Source organism: Psilocybe cubensis, chromosome 1, assembly GCF_017499595.1.
Source record: "Psilocybe cubensis strain MGC-MH-2018 chromosome 1, whole genome shotgun sequence".
In the NCBI taxonomy this organism is placed as follows: Eukaryota; Fungi; Basidiomycota; class Agaricomycetes; order Agaricales; family Agrocybaceae; genus Psilocybe; species Psilocybe cubensis.
In genome coordinates, this window is record NC_062999.1 from 104936 (window position 1) to 129286 (window position 24351).

The window sequence follows — 24351 nt, forward strand, 5'->3', positions numbered from 1 at the left end:
TGATTAAGTTAAAGGCTAATATAAACTTGTTCTGTTCGGTGTACGGAGTATTCTAAACGAAGGATAGTGTCGGACGGTGAATAAATAGTAATAGTGCTAGTTAGTAGTAGTACTAGTACAACAGCTTTTTACTGGTCGGTGGACGCGGCCGAGGTGAACTTTGAAGGTAGACCCAATTGAGAGAGCTGGAGGGAGCGCCGATGGCATGACGGAGAGACAAGGACAAGGGTGGGCTTTTACAGGTCGTCGTATTGTATGCTTCGTTCGACGTTGACTTCGAGCTGTGTATGTGGGTGATGGACGGGAATGTGGCGAGGCGGGTTGGTGGGTGATTAAAATTATTTGGAGTAACGAGGATGCGTTCCGCCGATGTCGGGGATATAAAAGGTAAAGAAGTGTGTTAAGGTTTGAAAAAAAAAGGTGAAAAAATAAAAGCATTAGGTTGTGAATGAAAGGGCACTACAAAGCGGCGAGACTAACCGGGATTCCTTTTGAGCTCATCTTTCCGTCAAAAGGGATAGAACCAGCGGAGACGAGCTATAGTAATGTAAAAATTATTCATGGCATTGGAAGAAGAAAAGAATAACGCCATGAAGTGGATTAAGGAATACGAAAAGTCGGGTTATGACCCGCAACAAGTTGTAAAGAAAACAAGGAATTTATGCAGGGGAAGAAAGGGAAGGGGAAGAAGACAGGTCGGTGACGGTGGCCGTTGTCAGCGCCTGTACATCATTCGGGGTGTTGGCAACATTGCGTACCGCGAAATGGTCATCGTTCCCAGATGCAGCGACGCTCCCGCGACGCCTCCGCGAGTCGAGGATGTGGCGCACATGCACGGGATTTTCTCCTGCAAGCGCGGCCTCTTTGGATCGCTGGGAACGTACCCGTCGAATCGTTTCACGCATGTTCAGTCTAGTGAATGATGGGTTTAGTTTGTAGCCCATGCATGATACAGAGTGCGGGTGTGTGGGAATGTGACCAGGGAAGATGGGGATGCTGCACTTACGTGACGAGCAAGGAGTTTGCGTAGACTAGAAAAGAAAGTTATGTATGGTCAGCTGAGTCTCATTGAACAAGAACGATGATATTTTTAGCGCCCGAAATGAACTTACATTTTCCAATAACAAAATGAAGACCCATGAAGATGAGGTTCGTGGGCATTGTCAACCACTACAATGTCGCGGATATATGTGTAAGATTAATTCACAATTCATGAAAGCGAACTTTGGTGCAATAATAAAAAGACATACGCAGATCATCGAGATGACAGTCCCCGCACTTTGAAATCCAGGAAGATTAGTAACTTCACTTATCGATCAAACGAACAACTCACCAGGTAAGCAAACCAGTTTCGAAAGAGTACTTGATCAAAGAGTCGATGACCGCGTTCAAGCTAAACACCATACTGAGTAACTGTACCCGACAAACTCCAAAAAAATAAAAAGCACCTCGCAGCCTCAGTCCTGCTAAGATGCAGAAGCGTAAAGAGAGACCCGGTAATGATGATGTCCACGGAGGTCGAAAGGGCCAATCCCGTCGTGAATATCCACTATACACACCACATGGCCGGAAATTTTAGCGTTAGCTTCTAGCTCTGATGGCAGAGGCACGTATGGAAGCTGAGAGTCCGTACCTTGATTTCGTCTCTGAAACGCGAAAAAGTCCCATAGTGAAGCCTATACGAGATGGAAAAAAGGAAGTGGGTGTTAGCATTGCAACTTTATTACCCTATAGCTTGGAGAACAATGGAGCATGCACATCCACGTTCGAGGCTCATGAGCCCAGTGTCTCGAATCTCGAGAGTATAATAAAAATAGACTCGGGGATGTGTGGGGAGAGGCGTGTGTGGGAGCGGAGAAAAGAAGTTACGTACATTTCTGCAGTCGTGACTGTGATGCATTGGACGTTGTTCAGTTGACATTATTCGAGAAAAGTGAAGGAAGAGCAAAAAAGAAAAGAAAAAAAAAGTCAAAAACATGCAATTCGGCATGTCAGCGACGAAGGGGTTCTCTTCGCGTCACCGACTGTCGAATTCAATGCCGATAACATACGAAAGTGGATGGCTGTGTAGTTTTTACTCACTGGATGCGGAGACTGTAATGAAAAGACAAAAAAAAAGCATGTCAGTGTCAATGTCAGAGGCGGTGATAGAAAAAGGTGAAGATTGTTCTATGAACTCAGTCCAAGTTTTTTGGATTGCCAAGAGGTAGTAGGAAGAAAGAATGTGTGAAATTTGACGGTTGAAAAAGTGGATAATCGAAGACCAAAAAAATTGATAGAGGCATACTGACCTAGGCGTAAAACGGCAAGAGCCACCTGTGATTTCGGAGCATCCGGATACCAAATTGGAAGGTGATGGGAAAATGAAGTTGGAAAAAGGCGGTCAGTTAGACTTTTCAAGCTGAAGACGAAAGGAGACACAAAGACAATTCAAATTCAAACAACCTTCTCGCCGCGAATTGATTTCGCGGCACGAACACTGCGGGCTCCGATACATGTTTGATGTCAAACATCGTCAATCAAACACATATTATGTAAGAAGACGATGTTTGATGTCAAACATAAGTTGTGTTTGCTGACAAACAAGCATCAAACATAAGTTATGTTTGATAGGCATGTGATATCAAACACAACGTATGTTTGACGCCTGTTTGTCAAAGAACACGGGCTTGACAGAAAATCTGTCAAGTTCGCTGTAAGATAACAAACGTACATTGTGTTTGATAAATAGTGTTTGATTCCAAATATAACTCCTGTTTGATAATTTGTGCATGAAATCATCCGTATATTCTGTATGTTATCGACCATAAACATCAAACATAAGTTGTGTAAGAAATCAAACATAATATCTGTTTGAAATCAAACAGATTGTCAAACAGACATCGACACGCTCATCGTGCCGCTCAGCGCGCGCCTCCTCGCGCGATCAGCGCGCGCTTGACGCGCGATCGGCGCGCGTTGAGCGACACGCCCAGCGATTTTACGGCTATTTTGGCGTCTCGGTGATAAGCGACACACCTCACCAACGCTACTTAGGCGCTTGTGTATTCAGCGACGAGAACACGCTCTTCATTCAATAACGCTGTATCAGTGACGCATGTTTATTCAGCGAGAAAAAACGTATTTTCGAGTGAAATATATGTATTTTTGGGGCTCGGGTGTGTCCTACTACCATACACATAAATTGACAAATGCTACACAGTCAAAGCTGCTTTTCTCCCTTCTTATTTCTAGAACCTGAGTCTCTATTTCACTGTAGTAGCAATGTATATACTCACATCAATGTATTTTATTCGTTTGCCATCGTTTGCCATTGCCTTCTATGAATTGATGTCTCTCAGAACAACTTTCTCGCAGTCTCTTATCACTCACCACACTCCCACTCACTCACCACACTCACTCACACTCACTCACCACACTCACCACACTCGCTCTCACTCGCTCAAACACATTCATTCATCGTCCTCGCTCATCACGCCCTCTATCAACATCGATATTCGTACCATGTCCACAATAGTCTCCAACATCTTTTCCACCATCGTTTCCTTCGTCAACGGCATCAAATACGGATTCGCGTCGGGATGCGAGATCGTGGAGTGGTTATGCACGTACGGAGGGCCCGCCTTCGGGGCGATAGCTCGCTACATCAACAAAAATAGCGAAGCGCCAGTTGTTCTGCGAAATCGTAGCGGTATGCCAGTGAGTATTTGTAGCTTTGAACAGCGTCTTACCGCTCCTTTCAGGAGGAAAGTTGATCAGCGACATGGAGGCTCAACACTCACCAGCCAACGACGCCGATTTCGAGGAACTCATCCGCGTTCGCCAGGAGATTAAAACCCTGAAAAAAATTCTCGACAATCGAAGCGCACGTACTCGGCCTGGTACATCGGAAGCGCACGAAATTCAGCTCGACCGCTTCGAACTTGAGCGCAAGAAAGTTCTCAACGATATCGCGATCGAGGCCCAAATACGTGCCACCTACCCTGCGCGAGCCCTGTATCTCGCAATGTGCGAGACATACGATGTCGCTCCTGTCCGCACCGACTAGGCGCCCCGGCGGGTTTTTCTTGTTGTTATCTTTTCTTCATTTTCTTGTTGCTTTCTTGTTGCTTTCTTGTTGCTTTCGGTTTATCGCTATCGCTTCGTATTATTGTACATATATCCCTGAATTTTACCATTTGATTCGCTATATTTGTATCATACTCATTGAAGACTCATAATCTCATTTCTGAATAATAAAACTCCTTAACATTCGCGGACATCTGTGGCCTATGTTATTTCATGAAGCTTGAAACAACATTTTTTTTATTACCAAACAAGCGTCGTCAGCACCTTTAGAGGCAAATTAACGCGCGTTTGCCGTTTGGATACCTGCTGCACCGGCACCTGCTGACTCAGTCCTGCCCTTGTCCCTGCTGCAGCTGACTCTGACTCTGTACCATGCGTATCGACGAGCTGCGCGACTGCGACGGCGCCGTGTTTGTCTCGTACCCTTCGCCATCCGTGCGGTCCGCGTCCGTCTGCGGCTTCTGGTAGGTATCCTGCTCCTGCTCGAGATCCTCCTCTGTGAACTCTCCCAGTACGGGTTCCGTGTCCAGGAAGGTATCCTATTGAAAAAAAAAAGACTGTCAATGTCAATAAAAACACGCACATAGAGAAAGAAGTAAAAAAAAGAAAAGGAAAAAAAAGAGATAAAACACGCACCATCACCAAAAACAAATTCTTCTTATCATGGAAACTCCACTCACAGCGGTCCTAACAGAAATCACACCACGCATGTCGTCAACACAAGCAACTCAGCAAGAAAGAGACGTCAATCTTACAGATGTTCTCCGGGGGCCACTACAATGCCAAAGAATTGAGCGTCTGCGGATGGGGCGAGAATGGATGCAGGACAATGGGCTAGCTATGGAACGTTTGGTATCAGTTACGCATGCCAGGAAAGCGAGACGCATCAGGCTCCGATTTCGGGTGTATGCGGATGCGCAGGACTTCAGGGCATACGCAAACAGCAGAGCGGCGATGACGGGTTCCACACATCGGGCACTGATAGAAACAAACAGCGCCAGATTCAGCGTAGCCTCCTGGAACTGCAACGGAGGACTCGCGGCATCAATCCATACGCCAATGTATAGGGATCTCGTACTATCTAATGATGTTACCTTCTTCCAGGAAACACACATGGCGCCAGGGCAAGAGGATATTCTGGATCTACCTCGCGGTTTTCATCCAGTGGCACGATCGCGACCATGGCGGCACCCCCTGGGCGGCGTCACTGTAATTATACGGGACACTGTAAAATATAGAATATGCGACGAGATCATGCACCCAGATATACTGGTCCTTGAGCTCCCATCCCTAATCCTAATCTGCTCGTATCTTGTGCCAGAGAACTCCAGATGGGAATCTTGGACGCATGTGGACCCTAAGACATGGCTGGGGGAGGCTATCGAATATTTGTGTCTTGCGATCCAAGGCATACATGATTATAGGCGACCTGAACGCGCGTATAGGCCTGCAACAAGCAGCGGGATCGCACTTAGTACGAGTGTCTCCAGATAATACCTGCATTGCTAGAGGGAATCGCCTACTGGAAATCATGGGGCAGAATTCTCTGCATGTCGTGAATGGGACACCAATCGACCGAACGCCGTTCCCACAGTGGACCTCCAGTCAGGCCAACGGAGGCCGCTCTGTCATTGACTACATCATCGTCTCGGAAGACGCGCTCCTGTCGTTGGAAGCCATGGAGATAACATGGGTTGGAGGAAGAGTGGATGACCATGCAGGGATACATGTGGAGATGAGATCTTCTCTCACTCTTGGGCTGATCGTCTCAATAACGCCGCTCACGCGTTCATAAACCGCGAACACGATCGCCTGCCCGGGTGCCACGCGCAGCACGCGGGGGTGATGCCCTTGTAGAATGACCGCACGCCCTCCATCTTCCACATATCTGCCGCGATCGCGAATATGCGCTGGAAGGAGGATTGGCCTGGAGTTGCTTTGGCTTTTTGTAGACCTGATATAATTGATTTGAGTAAGAGAGGCTAAGAAAGTGTAGTTAAAAAGGGACGTACGAGTTTTGATAGTGTCTATTGGTGCATTTGAGAACGGACCCATAGCTCCAGAGATAAGACCAATCATCATGTGTTGGTAGGATGGTAGCTCGACCAAGTCTGGCTGGTACTTATGCGCGAGCTTCTTGATTTCTTGGTACGCGGTGAAGTTGGCACCTAAGGTGGACACACAAGCCTTAAGAAAGGCGTTCTTCGGCTATTCACGAATGAAGACGTACCCTGATTCGTAGCTTGTCTCAGTGGCGTCAAAGAGACACCACGATACAATGTCGAGATTCCTTCCTCACGAATGATGGTGTACACAGCATGACCAGCATTACGGTACCGAGGCGCTTCAAGAGGATCGGCCAATGAATGTTGTTGAGCTTGCAGAGGAATCTTCACCACTTCCATGGGCGTCACGATGGCAACAGCTTCCGTCACTCCAGCCCCAAGACCGGCTATACGCAAGTAATTAAAAGATGACATCAGCTCAACACCTTCGCGGCAAGAGAAAAGAATTACATACCAATGAAGATATTCCCAATGCTCGTCTTCCCTGTTTGCTTATCGGCAAGCCGACGATGGTACATCTCCTCTCAACTTTTTAATAACCCTTGCAGTATGTTTTTCTCTGTCTATTATTTGGCAATACAATTAACACACGATAGACTTTGACGATGCCAGCGGGAACATCTGTGTCTATATCCTCCCCAAGTGGGATGATCAATCTTGACAAGGTACGGGGAATTCAGGCTCCAAGAAATGCTGAGGAAACGACACGACCCAGACATCGAGGAATGGTATGCCATTGACTACGAAAGTCTTGCAAATTACCCGCCTTAACTCAAGCATAGGTTTGGACGTCTTCGGCTGAAGGGCCCATGGGCTCATCCGATGCAGCGAGGTTGCACTGGTGGAACGCGCGCACCTGGTCAAGGGCATGCACCGACGACAGTGTGCAGAACTCCACGGTTGTGGAAGACCACAAAGTCATCTTCGCGCCAGTCGTGTGGATACACCAGCTGCTCCAAAATTCAGCTTCGAACAAAAAAGCGCAGACAATATGCGAACTTACAGAAGGAGCGATCGCAGGTCATTGCTACGACTCCTGGAACAGGTGCAGATCAAGTGTCTGCGACGAATACTGGGTTTGGGTCCGAGGTCGATAACGGCAGTTCTTTATTCTGAAACAGGAGTACTTCCCATTAAATATAGGCGGTTAATCCTAGTACTACGTTACGACATCCCTCCCCGGAGAGCGATAGTTAGGATGGTTGAGAGACCTAGTCCGGGCACTGGATCTACTTCCCTGCCCGGCGCAAGTAACAGCAAGAGAACTGTGGGAATCGGAGGGCACTGCGAAGGTGATCAACGCATCTACGCCCGCTCCTCCCGATCCGATCCCGATCCTCCCGCTCCAGCATCCGCAACCGCAACAGCATCCGCATCAGTGTCCGTATACACACTAATCACATTCTCTGCCTACACATATACACATTTCTTAATCAGATAAAATCAAACTCCCACAACGAAAGAGAAGTGACGTACCATCTTCATCTTCATCCCCACCTTCCCCTTCATCCGTCGAATTCGAATGCGAAACGGGAAACACCAGAAACAGAGCTCAAAGCAGGCGATGGCGCTCTCTCCCCTGCACCTCCTTGTTCGGAACCCTCACCCGAACCCTCAACGACCCAACTACGACTCACAGACCCGTTGTCCGATACAAACGACGACGATATCTCCTGCGTGTCGTGCGAGATGGAAATAGACTCTGACTCTGTCCCTGAAAGCGAAAGGTACGGCGAGTGCAAAGAAACAGGCGAACGGGTACAACGACGCGGAATGCAACGACGCGGCGCGCGGCACGAACACGGGTGCGGGCGGCGAGAGTGTGAACGGTGCGGGCGCTGGTGTGGGTGATGGTGAGCAGGTGCGTGAAGCGTTTGATGAGGCTGGGGCTGAGCCTGAGCCTGTTGTGGAGGCGTTTGACGAGGCTGGGGCGGAGGTGGAGTGGAAGGGTACGGTGCAAGTGGGTACACACTCCTCTTATTCGCCGGTGCTTGTGCTGGTGTATTCCCATTCCCAATCCCCAACACCTGCTGCTCCCTATTCCCTTTACCCACCCGCGACCGTGCCTGCAACTCCCGCTTCACCGCATCCACATCCATCGCGCGCAGCACCTGCTCCGAGAGCGTCGGGAGCAGCGCGAGGAGGATGTTGCGATGTCTTCGTGTGTTTGGGTGAATTGAGTGCGGAGGCTTGTAGGTTGTAGTAAGTTAAATAAGTGTAGGGGAAGGGAGGGAAAAGAGGAAAAGGGGTGTTAGTTGTGTTTAGAAAATTAGAGATAAGAATGGGAATAGAATAGGATAAAAAAGAATGGGATACAATAAAAGCAAAGAAAATAAAAGTAAAAGCAAAAGCCCATCCGACGGTTCTTCTATCCATCCTGCTATCCGTCCTGAACCATCTATCCACCCGTATCAATCAACCCGTACATGCATGCATCGGCCAAAACGATCTATGCGAAGATGAAGACGAAGGCGAAGGATACACCCTCGAACAAACAACAACATGAACAAGAACCAGAACCGTGCTCGTTCAAAGTACCTCTGCAAGATGGATGGAATAGAGAACCTCCGAAACTGGAATCTGTCCATTCCACCGAAATCTATCCAAATAAACCCACAAAAAAAACAATCCAAAAAACATACTCTCTAAAAACCACACTCCAAAAACAAAAAACCCCAAAAACCAGAAAAGAAAGAAAGAAAGAAATAAAAAAATAAAATAAAAAAACACTCACACATCCCTCGCCTGTTCCTCGGCGTCCATCTTCTGCCTCACCTCATCAAGCCGCACGCGCATGAACCCGCGCGCGTCCTATAGGCCGCCGATGATGGTGGTCGTTTTGAGTGCATTATTCAACTTTGCCAGATGTTGCTGACGTTGCGAGCTAACATTCTCCACCTCCATTTCATCCTCTTCGATAATACCGCCGGCCACACGACCATGAGCGTCCTCGCCTTCCGGGTGATCAATAGTCCTCTTTCTCTCTGTCTGTCGAGATGACCCCATCCCTATCAAGCGCGTCAGTGGACAACGCAGTCGACGCTAGATTCGTCATGGACGGCGCGGCAGACCACCCATTCACATCCCCTCCAATACTCCCACTAACACTCCAACTAAGCGTCATCGCACCAAACGAGCCAAACGGATCCGGGCCCTACTTGGCAGGAGCCATCACAAGCGGTGTATTCCCCCCTTTCTTCCCGATCCCAATGCCCATACTCATCCCCATCCCCTTGCCACCCCCAGGCGACGCCAGCCGCGAAAGCGTGTTCAAAAACGTCGACTTTCGTTTCTTCTCCTTCCCCTTCTTCTGCTGCGCGAGGGGCAGACCGGCGGGGTCGATGGGCAGCGATGGGATTTTGAGTCCCGGGTGCGTACTGCGCAGTTTCACGTCGAGTTCGATGAGCTCCGCGGCGGTGCGTATGAGCGTGAGGTTGTGTGTGGGTGCTGGTGTGTGCAGTGTCGTGTTTGTTATCACAGGTGATGGTGGTCGGTGCATGGGAGTAGGTGCGCGGCGGCCGTGGTGGTGGTGGTAGAGATAGAAAGATCGGCGCGGGTGGTGGTGGTGGTGGTGGTGGTGGTGGTGGTGGTGAGAGTCGACGAGCGGGGGTTGGATTCGACGATGTCGGCAGCGTGGATAGCGACGCGGACGATGCAGCGGATGAAGACGACGACGATGACGTCGGTGTGGGCGGGACGAAGTGAATGGTTAAAGTAGACGCAGACATCATACAGTGGGGAAAACCAAAAGCGCCACGATGAGATGATGAGATGATGGGAGTGTACAGGTTCGTGTCTAGTGCTTTCATTTCGTCTTGATTTCGTGTTTGGGTTTGGGTTTATAAGTCGGAATTCGAGTTTGTCTGGTGGGTGTTGTGTAAGATATGCTATGCTATGGTGTGATATGTGGTGTGTAACAGTGTAAGATGTTCAGAGCGTACTGCAAGTCGGTGTGAGGTAAGATGAGCTGAGGCGCTAGTGTCAGCGTCGGTGTAGGCGTAGGGTGTAACCGTAGAACACAAACTGGGTTGGCAAACCAAAAGCCAATGTGAAGGTCGATAGTCGATAAACGGTGTTGGTGTAGGTGTAAGTGGGCAGTGGGTATACCACGCCATTCTCCCCGCTTCAGATCGAAAGGCAAAGTCAAACAAAGAGTCAACAGTCGAATCGAAAACCCGCAAAAAGGGGTTGGTGGTGGTGGTAGCACCCCACTGCACAACTTTGCCTGGTCTTCCTCGTCGTCTTCGTCGTCTTTTTCTTCTTCGAAATGAGGCCGTCGGAGAGGATGTGGACGTCGATGTCTACGCCCGTTTCCATGCCCATGTCCCTCATTGTCGACTTCATCGTCTTCATGGAAATCGTCCTCATCATCCTCTGTATCGTCCGATTCGCTGGGACTTACTAACCCAGGCTCGTCCCCGTCCTGCGCCACTGTAACATGTTGGTTGAATTTTTTCTTCCTCGCTTGCTCTAATTCAAATTGTACATCCTCCTGGTCCGTTTCTCCCTGGTTTTCATCGCGTACCGTATGATGTGGGTTGAAGCTTTTGGCATTCATCTTTTTCTTCCTATCCCTAAGAGCGGCTATTTGGGCGTCTGCTCGCCATCTGTTGGGGTCCACGGCGATGTTTGTGTCCAGATTCTGACGCATTGCCTCCATACGTAGAGCCTCGATCTGACGCTCATTGAAAGCGGCGCGTTCCCTCCACGCTCAAGGTTCAGGCTGGCAGGGTCGAGCGGCGCAAAATGGCGGACGAGCCTGGGTTGATGTTGCAGTTGTGGTTGCGGTGGAGGCGCGTGAACGGGGGGCAGATCGGGGAGCTCTTCCTCTTCGAATACGCCCAGGCGAGCATTCTGCGACATCCATTCACGGAGGAGGAAGACGGCAACGAAGATGAGTACAATGAGCGATGCGATGATCAGGCCGGTGAATATGTCTGCCGAGGGCGCTAACCATGCCGGATGTGAAGAAACCTTGGAGAAAAAATGCTGTTGGATGGCGGCCCAGGGGCTTCGTAGCGAATTCTATCGATAGAGGAAGCTATCAGAAGTGGATATTAGATTGAGATCCCGGATGAGTACGTACGCGGATTCTCCCATGGAAAAGACGTCCACACTGTTATGCATGGCAATATTCCTAGCCAGATTGTAGCAACAGCTATAATACGAACAACAGGGAGAAAAATAATTGTTGTAAAAGCCGCCGAATTACCCGTCTAACGTCACTGTCCGCAGTCCCTAAGCCTAAGTCGTAAGTAAGAGGGAAAGGATACAAAAAATACCCTCGAAAAATCTCGCATGCCCGAGGCATGGTGTTCATGGTATCATCTGGAATACAACTTCCAGATCGCAGTTTGATGTAAGCCAATTGGACAGGAATGCTGCTTAAGCCGTCCGTTCGAGTAGTATTTGGCCAGATCACTGAGGAGACCATACGCCAACCTCACTAGAGAATCAGAGCGTTCCTCGTCGAAGGCAGCGGTGAACAAGCTCCAACTTAAGTAGTCGAGCACGCCAAAGATGTCGCTGAGCGTCCTAGTGAACTGCGTCGTGATGGGCACGACTTTTGCCTGGCGAGGTGACGCACATGGACGACAATGCTCTCGTCTTTTCTGTGCCGCTCCGCCGCGAAACGGAGGTGAAACAGTTGTAGAAGTAGCCTAAGTGAAGTGGCAGCCAACCAGAGATGTCAGTAGGAATCGTTAGTGTTCGGGATAGGAGATGGGCTATACTATGTAAGTTACTACAGAAAATTAGGTAGACAGAACGAAACATACCTGTGTAGAACAAGAGGAAGGAAATGGTGAAACGAACGACTTGAGTGAGAATCGTGTGCGTCTAATCGCATGGTTAGCAAACGGCGGGTACACTGGAGTTGCGACTTACCAGACATGCTTCGAAACTTTTGCGATGTCTTGTTCGCTGACCTGTATCTGCGCTGAATGACTGACCCAATATACAACACTGTGCAGAAAATTGTGTTACTTACGGCGAGCGTAGAGATCTCATACGTGCTTAACATCTGTGTTGGCACTTCGATTACACCTCACGCACAATATCATTCGGTCCCCATTTCGCTCCCTGTAGTAGTATTTGTATTATTTACATGGTACACTACGCTAGACTGCCTACATGGATAGCAGCACTACTCGGTCTATATGTGCTACTTCACCCGCTAGATGAGCATGGTTGGAACAGAAGAAGAAGAAAGCGTGAGAATATGGCCAGCACGCCAACAAGTACCGCAGAAGTTCGATGCCGCTCATGCCGTCGCCAAATTGGTGATGCGCGTGATTGGTGGCACGGCATCAGCGGCATCAAACTTCTGTCCTGTATCATGGCGATTTTGTGACGGTGTGACGCCTTTCCACCTCTCTCTCAACACTCACTCCTATGAAGCACGTCGTACGTAGAGATGGTTCGCATACGAGCTTACTGTAGTAGTAGCACTTTAGTGTAGACTCTAATACCATAAACTTAGCTAGCTGCGTACTCTAGTAATACAATTTTAGTTCAAGTGACATAGACCCGGCTTGGAAGGGCAGAGGAAATAGTCGGGTGAGCGACACAGAACGAGGAGAAACTACAATTCATTTGGATAGTGAATTACGCAGAAACATAGGTGCGAATAGTATTTGTATTTACTATCAGGCACAAAACACAAGCCAAAAACACATTCTACAGCACACCCGCCGCCTCTTCGCCTGCCAGACCCGTATTCGAGCGTCACAAACATAGGTGAGGAATCATCTTTGCTATCAGTGCAGGAAACATATTCTACAGCACATGTGCCGCCTCATTGCTTTACAGACCTCACTTATTCAACGACGCACCCACCTACATTCAAGAATTGAACGTTGAATGCTGCCATAACTTTATGTTTTGTACGACGCTGCCTACTGTAAGCACCCGATCTGCGAGGTACCCTCTTTGCAGGTTGCCGTTTTAATTTGGATTTCACGATATCGGGACTTGTGTAGGATGTGCACATGGCTTCCGTCGACTCTCCTGCTAATGCAACTATATGCAAGTCTATTCTCATCTGACACGAGTAACGTAAATATCTCATTTACCCCCCCCCCCCCCCCCCCGTTGCTCTATTGAACCCCACAATTGGGATGACAGCCAGCGCTTTCACATGTTATTTACAACATCCTGATTTAATCAGGGGCTGCTAGAATTTTCGCTCATTCCGCACCTCGACTCGAGCCATATTTTTGAGAAGTAAGTTCAACCTTACACGCGTGTAGGCAACGCTCGTGTCCTTTCTGCCTCCGTACTAGTCTCTTGTTTGGTAAAGACCAATTTTTCCATTGCTCCTCTTGCGTGTTATCATTCTGTCCTCGTTTCATAGGGACTACATCTAGTATGTAGACTACATGTTCGACGCCGCTCATGCCGTCGCTTGATTGGTGATTGCGCCAGCATCACATGTCGCCCAATTATCTTATCTTATCGCTGTCAGAATAGACAAAACAGCAAGAGATCCCTTAAGACTGCCGGCGCAGCGCGATGGCAGGCGCAGAGCGAGACCTGTACTCGGATAATCCAAGGTGGCTTTACAATACGGATTGGTTTAACGGGCAGCCTATGATCAGATCAGAGTGGTGAAAGTGTCAAAATGAGTGAAGGCGTTAACAGCCGTGATTCATACGAGTTCTGAGAACACACCCCCGAGATTGTGTGGTTCAGCAAAGAAACAAAAAGATGATTGAGATATCTGGATATGAAGAGCTGTTTGAATTGCACCAATGCTAACGGAAGGCCACAACATATGTGCTTGTGGGACTCGATGAGAGCCATGAGCAATTCACATAAGATAAACACAGTCCGGCTCGATATGGTGCAATCCAATTAAAACAGCACCTGCAAAGGGGGTACCTCCTAGACAGAATGCTTATCGTAAGAAGCATCGCAGAAAAAAATATGGCAGCGTTCTGTGAGTGTGGCGTCGTTTATTAAGTGACGTCTGTCAGGCGACGAGGCGGCGCATATAGAATATGTTTTCCATACTAGTGATAGCAAGATGATTCTCACCTATGTTTCTGTGTAATTATGTGACCTCGAATGAAGGACTGGTGGGAGAAGAGGCGGCGCGTATGCTAGAACATGTTTTTGGTTTATCTTCTCTGTACTGATAGCAAAAGATGATTCTCACCTATGCTTTTGCATAATTCACCAGCACATGAATTGTCATGTTCACCGGTCTTTGAATTAAAGTTATTATGGTGTTAAAATCTACGTTAAAGTATCCCTACCGCTAAGCTAAATATTTGAATCGAATTTACATTCGACCCGCCGCATTGGAGAGTGGGGGTTGTCAGAGAGGAAGAAAGGCGTCACACCGTCACAAAATCGCCCTGATACAGCACAGAAGTTCGATGCCGCTCAAGCCGTCGCAACATTGGTGATGTGCGTGATTGGTGGCACGGCATGAGCGGCATCGAACTTCTGCGGTACATGTTGGAGAGCTGGACATATTCCCACGGTTTTCCCTTCTTTCCTGCGCACCATCCTGGCCACGACGTTCGGCGGGGCTGGTGAACCTGAACCTGTCGAAGCAGCACGTTGAGATTGAGTAGCGTAGCAATTTATGTACATGGACTAGCGTAGTGTGCAATGTATATAGTACTAGATCAGAGGAAATATTCTGCTACGAGATGAGGACGGTGACGCGTCAGAGGCATGGGGATCATATAGACTCTACCACCCGGTGCGATGTCTAGCGTACGCCCTGGTTTTGTAGGAGGTATGATGCTGCACATTTGGTCAGTTATCCACACAGATCCACCTTTAGTGAACAGAACATCTCTTGGTTGGTGAGTCGCAACTCCAGTCTACCCTTCAATAGCAAAGCACACTGACTGCTTGCGGACCGTCCCGACCGTCCCAAGGAAAATTACAGACTGCTTGCTGAGCGTCCCTGGAAAAACTACACTCACTTATTTCTTACCGAAGGTGCTCGTTGCACCGTCTGCTTCGTCTTGCTTCACTTAGGTATATTCGGTACACTCTACATGCAATTTCTTACAACTATAAACTTAGATTGAGTGCGTCGCAGCAAAGGAGGCCACAGGGCAGCTCTTAGCACCCACAAGACAGCTCACCTCCTTCCTTATGTTTTTACTCCAAGGTAAGCGTTCATCTCATAGCCGTTTATTAGCTGAAATTTATCGTTTCCGTAACAGTACTGCCTAATCCCTACTGTCTATTCTGCATCATTGACTCCTGCGATGTTGGCAAGGGCAGCTCGAACCCGAGCGCTTTCCCTCCTCCCCTCGACACGACGATGTGCCTCCGCCCTATATTTCAGCTTCAACTTCAACACGCTATGAACTGGCCAACATTTATCGTAATCCCTGAGAACCGGCCAACGCCTAGTTGCCTACCACGTGTGTCAGCCTTGCTTTTGAGTAGTAAAACAAACTGGTAATTACCTCTTGACATATTGCTTCAATTTTTTCCTTTTTCTGAGATCTGTAGCTTTTACTCATATCCAGCGACCTCCTTGCTTCTCGGGTGATGTATCCCTACGGACAAAATCAAGGCATCAGTCAAGTATGGTGAGCCACTATTGATTTACATACCACCATATCTCCTATATCTTCCTCAGACCAGTGGAAGTCGTCCCTCAGGACTGTCTGGATATTAAACCCACCACTTCCCCGACGGCCAGGTTCTCCCTTTGGCTTCTTATACATTTCGCCTCCTGGGACCGGCGAAGTCACGCGAGGATGAGAAGGCCCCGCCACTTGGAGGATCATAGCGGGATCAATGGGTTGCCCAGGATCGACCTGCACATGAGTTGCTGGTGTTGCAATTGAAGGCCCGATTGGAGGGACAGGTACGGTGTCCTGGCCTGAAGGTCCCTCTGCCTGTATGAGCTCTTCAGGCCCTGGAGCTGCGACGGATGATGGCTGTGGCGCGGCTCCACGCGGAATGGCGTGTCGCTGTAGCAGCTCTGGAGTCCATTGGATACGAGGGGTAATCTTAGGTAGAGGTTCTTGACTGGGTAAGAGGAATTCGATCCGGGGAGTGATGAGGGGGAGATGACGAATGTATTCGTGTGAAGGATGCGAGGATGACATGGTATATGTCGAGGAAAGATTGTGCGTTTTTCTTTTCATTCACTATTTGTAGTTTCGTATTCGTCGCTCAATCATCCCCTTTGTTTATTCTATGTAACGTCTCGCTCTTCCGCAGACACTCATCCTCAGTGTGCACGTCAAATCTCAGTGCACGTCAAATACGCACCAATTGTTTCGCAAAGTCGCTCTGCTAGTGTCAAAGATTGTTTGATCGATATCTTCTCACCGTAGGGGTAACCATTGATCGCTACCTATCATTCTTTCATCAATATCTATTTCAGGGAGGGCTCAAGAAAGCATCATTTGTCTCTACAATGAGTGAAAACCCCAATGACAATATTATCAGACATTGAGCCTTAGTTATACTGAAAATGAGCCTTAGTTCCAATATGAATACGGTTTGGCGAAAACGTGACAAAAAGGCGACACGACTCAAAGGGAGATGTTATCTTTGACGAGTTATCTGTGACTCGTCAATGGCCAGTGCCAAGGGTGTCACAATGACTTCCGGCGGCGCTGGCGGTAAAGTACTTAAAGAGCAGGAGTTATCACCAGTCGTAAACGATTCAAACCATCAGCACCCGCCATGGCAAGTGTAAGCTTTGCATCCTGTAGTTGTCGCCCGCTGACATGTTCGATAGGAGAATTTCGCAATATTCAGAACATATAAGTTGCCATCCATTCTGCCTATCAACACTTTATTGTTCTCAGAGGACGCTAGACTCTTAATATCTGGCGGTGAGTCTTTTCCTATCGTCAGTGTTAGGTAATCTTTAATAAGAACAATATCATACTTAGGAGATGACGAGACGGTATATGTCTTGGACACAAAAACGGGGGAATGCATTCAAACTCTTGAGGATGACAACTGGGGACAAATCACCACAGTTGTCTGGGGACAACAGGAGTTACCCAACAGAGAAAACGGCGTTGTGTTATGCATTGGCACGGGGAGAGGGTGTTTGGCGTTGGTTGCGCTAGACTATGATGCCACCGAAGTACTTCTCTTTCTCGTTTCAACTTCCTGTGTCCTTACATTCTGTATATCATTCCTTAGCCATTCCCAGTAGGCGCGAACACATCTCCTGTATTTGCGTTCAATGACTCTGTCGAGAAAATGGCTTTCGACAAGCTCAACAATCGATTAGCCGTCACAAGTCACTCCGGTGAGATCAAGGTTTTTGCAGTAAACAACAGTAAGTACTCTTGTCAATCGCCCTAGCACTCAAACCACACGAATATGGTACTCCTAGCTTCCTTGAGGTTATTGTGGGCCGATAATATTGGCAAAGTGATCACCAGCGGCCTATTCTTTTTTGGGGGGTCGAATCAAAGCCTCTTGACCATCGGGTTGGAGACATCGGAAATGTGCGTTGATGTTTCTGTTTCCTTGCAATATATTCACGAATTTCTACCACAGGAAGTGCCTCGATGCTTCAAAGAGAGGTCCGCCATTATGGACGAAACATTTGATTGGTGGGATGTACGTGCTACTTTATGGAAACCCTCCATTATTTTGATAAATTTTTGAATATTTGACAGTGGAAGCGCGTCTCTGTCCAGCGATGAAACGTTGCTTCTTGTAGACAACCTTGCTACCGGTAACTTCGACGTCTATCAGATCGCCGACAACTCCCCTCTTCGTTCCCTGCCAATAGGCTCGACCCGTCGATTTTCCAAGCAATGCGCCTTCTTTGAAGGTTCGAAAATAGCAGTTTGCGGCAGTGACACCAATAAAGTTTTCATTGTGGATGTCGCAAACAACTATGTTGTTCAGACACTGACAACATGTCGAGGTTCGACTTTTCGCTTACCCCCGCATTTCAGTTTATTAATTTGTGGACTTAGGTACTTACATGACACAAACGGTCTGTGTTACTCCATCGTCATCGCGCAACGTCTTTGTCGCCGCCGCATGTCGTGGCTATGTATATATCTGGGAAAAATCAACTCCTCAAGTCCAGGTAAATGTTCGCGCAGATGACCCTCCCCCTTCGAGGTACCGTCGCGTTGGATCCGCTATTTTGCCTTACCTGGGATTTGCTGTCGCTGGTACTGTCGGCCATTGGTTACCACACGCCTGGAAGGTGAGCAGCTTACAATCCTTTTGGCATTTGACAAACTAATGATATTCAAGTTGGGCCAAGACATAATCATGAAGACTGCTGATTATCTCATCCAGAATGGCGCAGATAGGACGATGGAACTTCCAAGAGAAGCTGTTGACAAAATCTTCGAGATGGCGGCAGCGGCCTCGAGGGCTTTGGATATGTCGTCGGCACTGGTGTCGTCGAGGACTCTCGACATGGCTGCTATTGCTACAACAACATACACGGCTGCTACTGCGACTGCTACGATGACATCCCCTTCTGCTACCTCTCTTTTTGACATGGCAGCAGCAGCGGCTGGCCATTAGAATCTGCATCTGCGTATCCTTCTAATTTGAAACGTGCCCTAGATTTCTTTTGTACATTTATGATATCGGATAATGACATTTTGCTGAGTAACCTGACTACATGCATCGAAGCTATGATCTACACAGTTTTCCATTATGTTCTCAGTGGTCAAAGAATTTGCCTATCTACAGGTCGGAGTCGGGATAAAGATACACATACAGCGACGTCTCTATCTTCCCATGGGATGATACATTTGGCAAAGTGTCCTTCTACAGCTGAAAAAGGAAGGACTTCGAGGATATCTTGGACGTCGGTTCCCCATAGTTTGGCACGAAAATGAACCCACGGGATATAAGGATCGTATTTGACCCCCGCTTCTTGGTATCGATTAACCACAAACCATATATCATCCCTAAGTACTTTTTTAGGAAACTTGAGGACATTCTTGATACGGTAGGGCACATTTGACGCATTGAGGACCCCGCTATTGCCTTCATGTACGTCCCAAGATGTATAAGATATCCGACCAACGCGATAACGGTTTGTATACATTGCCCGCGCGGGCACGGTTGTCACACCATACCGTAAAAATGCCCGAGTAATGTCCATCTTTAACACCACCGCACGTCGATCATCGTATGGGATGGCTTCTTCTTGAAGATCTTCTTCGCTTTCCTCGTCGTCTGTCTCAGTGTCATCGTCGGCCTCAGCATTTGCGACATCGATTGTCTCTGCTTCTCCTGCGAGTATGTACCGTCCTTGGGGCATCACCAACTTGCGAAAGATCGGCCAACAGTCCCGAATAGCTTGTGGACATCCTGGTCTTTGAAAAATTGCCATAAGTTTGGACCTTCTGTGCCAGGAAGTCGCAATTGTTTCCTCGTACTCGCCTACTATAGATCAGTAACCATGAAAGAGCAGGCAACAGGTAAAGCAAATTACCTTGCTTGTAATTTGTGGGAATTCTTTGCAGCATCCCAATCATACGTTCGAAGGGAAACGTCCACCAACCATGAACAGGCCCATATTCGATGATAAACTCCCTCATATGCATAGCCATATGATGATTAGGAACACACTGGTAGCTTGGAAACAGCCTTGAAAGCTCGGAACGGTATTGTACCATCAAATTCAGGTATTCATTGGCCATAGCTGGTGATGCGACCCGGGAAGTGATGACAGATATGGCCTCAAAAAGAAGCATCGTGAGGCGCAAAAGTTCTCGACGTGTTTGGGCAGGTTTCGAATGGTCAATTCCCGACCATATTCGGATGAGGGTAACTGGGATGTAAAGTGCTGCCGCAATGCGCCATTGGTCTGATTTGAGTTTTCCACTCTTTGCGGACATCGACCAGGGTAACGACGAGACCCATGACGGTTTTACCATAGCTGCAATGTCTCGTCGGATGGATTTCATGTCTTCTGCTGTAAGTATCTTTCCCTGCTTGCCATCCACTTCTGAAGTAGCCTGGCTTGACTGTGACTGGCCGAAATTTTTAGTTGTTAGAAGAATTGAAAAATTTAACAACGTACGGATCTTTCTTTACGCTATTCACCGCGTATTAAACTATCAGATTGATGTTGAGGTAACGACGATGCAGACGTACCCATTGAACAAGCATTTGGGCCAGATCTTCTTTCTTGACTCGCATCATACCATTTAACGTGTCCCGGCCACGATTGGTGATGGTAGAGGGTATACACCCCAGATGTTTACCAACAAAAACAAGGGCTTCTGCTGCGGTCTTCTTTGCCAACTCGTTTGCTACGTCGGCATCTTCGATTGGAAGAGGCTCTGCCAACCATTTTCTGATGATGCGTATTCCTTTTTGACCAGACTCTGAGGTTGGCAAAGGATTACTTTCATTGCCCTCAATGTTTTGTAATATAAAGCTATCGCTCGATATAGGTGTTTGTTGTTTCTTCTTCTGCTTGGGTAAATCAGAACCGTCACCGAGAATGTGCTGAAAATGCTCTTTGATGAGTCCAAGAAAAAGGTTATGCATCGGGTCTACAACAAGGCTCATGGTTGGCCGATAATAGGGCAATCGATGAAATTCTGACGTGCGCAATCCGGATTTGTCGAAAAGGCTTGCAGCGGCCTTTTCGGAGGGGGCTGCCTGGTATTTCCAGGCACCATCTCGACATTCGTCATCGGTGCGCCATGTCCATTTTTCATAATCGAAGTTGTTGAATGTATGCACAGTTTTACTACACCAGCACATCGAACAGAAATATTCCTGATTGTATGAAGAAAATCCACCAGCCTTCCGTGCTGCAGGAAGATCGGCGATGATTGCAAGAAGAGCACAAAGAATAATGCGCCCCATAGCGTAAAGAGCGGTGCGCGTAAAAAAAACACCCACCCAAAACAGCAGGAAAGTGTCAACAATAGGGCGGAAGTATGGGTTTGCTGCTTCTAGACTGGGTTCATTGGGACCCGGAATAATACCCGCGAGAAAGATGTTTTCAGGTTTATATCGAGTAGTTATGGGAAGGTTGAGGCATGTTAATGCGATAACTCCAATTGAAATCTTCTTTCCAGCCGTAAGATTACGCAAAGGATTAAAGAAATCAAAGCCGAGTGAAAATAGATAACGTCCAGTAGTTTCATTTCCGGATACACCGAAAAATTTCTTATCGCATCCCTTGAAGTTACGGATGCTGGAAGACTGAAAAATATCGTCCATGCGCCCATTTTCTTGAACAGGTTCGAACGTTTTCTTCCAAGCACCGTCCATTGCTTCCTCGTATCCTCGACGCGATAACATGCCACCAAGCCAGTCCTGGAAATCGAATGATAGGAAGGGTTTGATGGGTACATTAATGGTCTTATTGCTGTATCTCTTTGGCAGGACAAGAAGTTCCCCACAACGATTACCGAACTTCCGGGCATTGCATCGTTCGCGATAGGTAGAAATATCGTCCTCTAGGGTTGGCTTGTAGATTTCATTGCACTTTGGACAAGCGGCATACACGATGAACTTCGAATCAATGTCAAAACGCTTGATTGCCGCTCGAACGTCTAGAGGAAACGAACGAAGAACTTGCTCGAGCCAACGAGGAAGGATTTTGTCGACAAAGATAGCCTCTCCCGTTCTTTGAGCGATATATTCGCACATGGAAAAGACAAAATAGCATCCACGTCGAGGAAACCTCAATATAGCGTAGCAAGAAACAACCATAAGGTTGATCATCTGCATCGCGTCAATTATCCATGGGGGTAGCCAAGGCATACTGTATGCATAGGGAAGGAAGGGAAGGAAGTGGTGCCCTAGGGTCGATAGTTGATAAATAGTTCATCGAATACAAAGTGAAAAATAAACATGCTCGCTCACTTGAATCGTATAAATTAGGTACGCTATCCTGAATAGAAACTCGCTGGCGAGATCTCTTCGTTTGCCTCTCCTTCCATGTTGCCTCTACACGGTCTACATCTTCATTAAGTCGCTCGATATTTTGGTGTGCATCATGTCGCAAAGATTTGATCGAGGCTTCCTTGCGCAAAGGACCGGATTTCGTAAAGTCTAAATCTCTCGATGCGTTGGAATTAAGAGCTCGTACTTCATGGCAAAGTTGAATTGCCTTATCAATTTCCCCATTGCTGAAATATTTCTCTCCTGAGATGTCAATGGTGTTGATTTGTTGGGCACGAAGTCTGGTATTGTCTAGAATATCTGCAATCAGAGCCACGATTTTTTTCTTCTGTTCGTGCTTGTACTGCACTTCCTTTTCCTTGATCGTCTCGGTGTCCGGGTCCTGAACAGATAAAAGTTGCATTGCTTTCTCCAAGGTGGTTTCGACCTTCTCCATGGCCCTTTGCTGCTCAAGGATCGCCCGTGATTCAAGATTCCTCTTCATCTGACCCACGCTTTCCTCGTGTTGGTGCTTTTTATATGTAGATGGCGACAATTGAACACCTGGCTGTCCTGTGACAGGATCGCGTTTCGCGCCGCACCCATGCACAGTGCACAGGCAAAACTTGGCTTTCCAAACCGGCATAGGTCTGTCGAATCAACCAGAATATCGATATCAATGTGGTAACGGTTAAGCAATGATAAGAGAAATTTTACCACATGAGAAATTATTATGCGATCACGCAGCTGCAGCTGCAGCGGAGGCAATGACCCGGAGGAACTCGATAAGGTGATGTCGCCGAAACGCCGAGGCATAACAAAGGGACTGAGCGATGAAAGACTAGCGTTTTCTTTTAAAGCGCTTGTTCAGGAACTTTCTTCATTACCCTCACCTTCCAAACACCCAGCACAACTGAGTCTAGTCGTCCAACTAAACTATGTCTCAACCTTCCAGGAGTCGTAGTAACAGCAAATCATCCGTAACAGGGGCTACCCCAATATATACCGCGATGCTTTCCCGCGAACACTATATAAAGGCTGTTAGCGCGAGATCAAGAAAGAACGCAGGGGTAAGTTGTCTAAGGATTGATTGAGGCGCATTTTTCAATGATACATTACCTTCTGTTAGAAGTCTGCTTCGAGGCAACGCCGGTCTCCTGAAGCAGGGGACGCTAGCATGGTGGCAGGGCCATCGAGATTCCAGGAAGTTGATGATGACGACATGGACCAATCCTTTGAATCCAATTCAACTGCGTTAGTCACCAACACCTTGACGTCCAACAAAACCCAGGCTGCGGTGCGCTTGAGTATAATGATTTATGTATTTCAATCTGACAGTACATACTTTCACCAGGGGAGTATTCAAAGGGCCTACACGGCCCCAATGGTCTCGTCCTTTGCCGAGAACCGTGAGGTTTCCACCGAAGGTCCATCGACAGAGATTGCGAATGTGTCGGTGGATGCTGGGAGAGACAATCTTATGACCAGACGTCCTCCTATACAGGTGGCCAACGTGAATGCTATATTAGCCATACTCCCAGGCCGGAATGAATTGTTTCCCGCCGTTCAACATAACCGATCTATTGCCAATGGATCGTATGCAGCATCCACCAATGTCCAGAATGATCGAGGCATAACCAATCAACAAAGCGGAGTGGATGCTGGGATAGACCAAGTGATCATTAGTCAAGTACGCCACGATCATACGCCGTCGACTTTAGCACTAATCAACTACTTTCGATGAACAGGATGAATATGACAGGCTGAAGTCCACTTCAAATGCTGCAAGGTTGAGAAGTGATGATATAATAGCGACCGTAAGAATAATGAAATGATTCATAAGGAGGCGACTTACATCTGCATCCATTTTCCAGGTTAGAGAAGTTCAAGCCGACAGGGAGCGCATTGCCGCCCTTGAGCGAGGTCTAACCGAGCAGGGAGAGACGTTTAAATGGGTTAGTTTGGTTTCTTCCCTCACATAACCTTATGACGTTTATCCGAGACCGTCACACTTTTTAAACAATTATATTATAGGAAATTGACAAAGCGAGCAAGATGTATACTGAGCTCTTGAAGGAGAAGGTGGCCCAGGAAAACCTGTACCTTGAAACGAAGAGGGTAAATTTACAATATGACCGATATCGATAATGTTAATGACAAATTTAAATAGGAAAATGACAGGTTGAAGGAGCTGGAAGAGACAGTACTTGGATTCGCAAAATGCACAATTTGCTATGAATTTATGGAGCAAATTTGCGTGTAAGCCTTTTCGAGAACTGTGTTTACAGATCAAAGTGACCTCAGAACATTATCACAGCTTTGCTTGTGGTCATGTTTGCTGCAACGATTGCAGGACAAAGCTCGAGTTATTTGACAC

General features: G+C 47.6%; 9 protein-coding genes across 9 annotated transcripts; 3 read left to right on the plus strand and 6 right to left on the minus strand.

Moving 5' to 3' along the window:
• Positions 1–659: 659 nt before the first annotated feature.
• JR316_0000012 (uncharacterized protein) lies at positions 660–1668 on the minus strand (the record flags this gene model as incomplete). Its single annotated transcript, XM_047885830.1, has 7 exons — positions 660–912; positions 1007–1031; positions 1113–1170; positions 1251–1278; positions 1334–1393; positions 1449–1466; positions 1634–1668. The coding sequence occupies 7 exons, from the start codon at positions 1666–1668 to the stop codon at positions 660–662; spliced, it is 477 nt and encodes a 158-aa protein (XP_047753576.1).
• Positions 1669–3504: 1836 nt separating this feature from the next.
• On the plus strand, positions 3505–4048 carry JR316_0000013 (uncharacterized protein; the record flags this gene model as incomplete). The annotated part of the gene is made up of 2 exons (XM_047885831.1): positions 3505–3691; positions 3744–4048. The coding sequence occupies 2 exons, from the start codon at positions 3505–3507 to the stop codon at positions 4046–4048; spliced, it is 492 nt and encodes a 163-aa protein (XP_047753577.1).
• Positions 4049–4394: 346 nt separating this feature from the next.
• On the minus strand, positions 4395–4707 carry JR316_0000014 (uncharacterized protein; the record flags this gene model as incomplete). Its single annotated transcript, XM_047885832.1, has 2 exons — positions 4395–4607; positions 4705–4707. 2 exons carry the CDS (start codon positions 4705–4707, stop codon positions 4395–4397), a joined length of 216 nt encoding a protein of 71 aa, XP_047753578.1.
• A 1142-nt stretch (positions 4708–5849) lies between these two features.
• JR316_0000015 (Succinate/fumarate mitochondrial transporter) lies at positions 5850–6652 on the minus strand (the record flags this gene model as incomplete). Its single annotated transcript, XM_047885833.1, has 4 exons — positions 5850–6022; positions 6081–6236; positions 6299–6520; positions 6589–6652. 4 exons carry the CDS (start codon positions 6650–6652, stop codon positions 5850–5852), a joined length of 615 nt encoding a protein of 204 aa, XP_047753579.1.
• Positions 6653–7639: 987 nt separating this feature from the next.
• JR316_0000016 (uncharacterized protein) lies at positions 7640–9140 on the minus strand (the record flags this gene model as incomplete). Its single annotated transcript, XM_047885834.1, has 4 exons — positions 7640–8323; positions 8673–8733; positions 8869–8945; positions 9024–9140. The coding sequence occupies 4 exons, from the start codon at positions 9138–9140 to the stop codon at positions 7640–7642; spliced, it is 939 nt and encodes a 312-aa protein (XP_047753580.1).
• Positions 9141–9288: 148 nt separating this feature from the next.
• JR316_0000017 (uncharacterized protein) lies at positions 9289–9862 on the minus strand (the record flags this gene model as incomplete). Its single annotated transcript, XM_047885835.1, has 2 exons — positions 9289–9581; positions 9613–9862. 2 exons carry the CDS (start codon positions 9860–9862, stop codon positions 9289–9291), a joined length of 543 nt encoding a protein of 180 aa, XP_047753581.1.
• A 5480-nt stretch (positions 9863–15342) lies between these two features.
• On the minus strand, positions 15343–16222 carry JR316_0000018 (uncharacterized protein; the record flags this gene model as incomplete). Its single annotated transcript, XM_047885836.1, has 3 exons — positions 15343–15519; positions 15572–15664; positions 15722–16222. 3 exons carry the CDS (start codon positions 16220–16222, stop codon positions 15343–15345), a joined length of 771 nt encoding a protein of 256 aa, XP_047753582.1.
• Positions 16223–16698: 476 nt separating this feature from the next.
• Positions 16699–18638, plus strand: JR316_0000019 (uncharacterized protein; the record flags this gene model as incomplete). Its single annotated transcript, XM_047885837.1, has 9 exons — positions 16699–16817; positions 16884–16960; positions 17021–17220; positions 17280–17418; positions 17476–17590; positions 17643–17705; positions 17765–18018; positions 18071–18309; positions 18360–18638. 9 exons carry the CDS (start codon positions 16699–16701, stop codon positions 18636–18638), a joined length of 1485 nt encoding a protein of 494 aa, XP_047753583.1.
• Positions 18639–22912: 4274 nt separating this feature from the next.
• On the plus strand, positions 22913–24237 carry JR316_0000020 (uncharacterized protein; the record flags this gene model as incomplete). The annotated part of the gene is made up of 6 exons (XM_047885838.1): positions 22913–23044; positions 23104–23271; positions 23329–23664; positions 23849–23929; positions 24009–24092; positions 24145–24237. 6 exons carry the CDS (start codon positions 22913–22915, stop codon positions 24235–24237), a joined length of 894 nt encoding a protein of 297 aa, XP_047753584.1.
• Between the last annotated feature and the right edge of the window lie 114 nt (positions 24238–24351).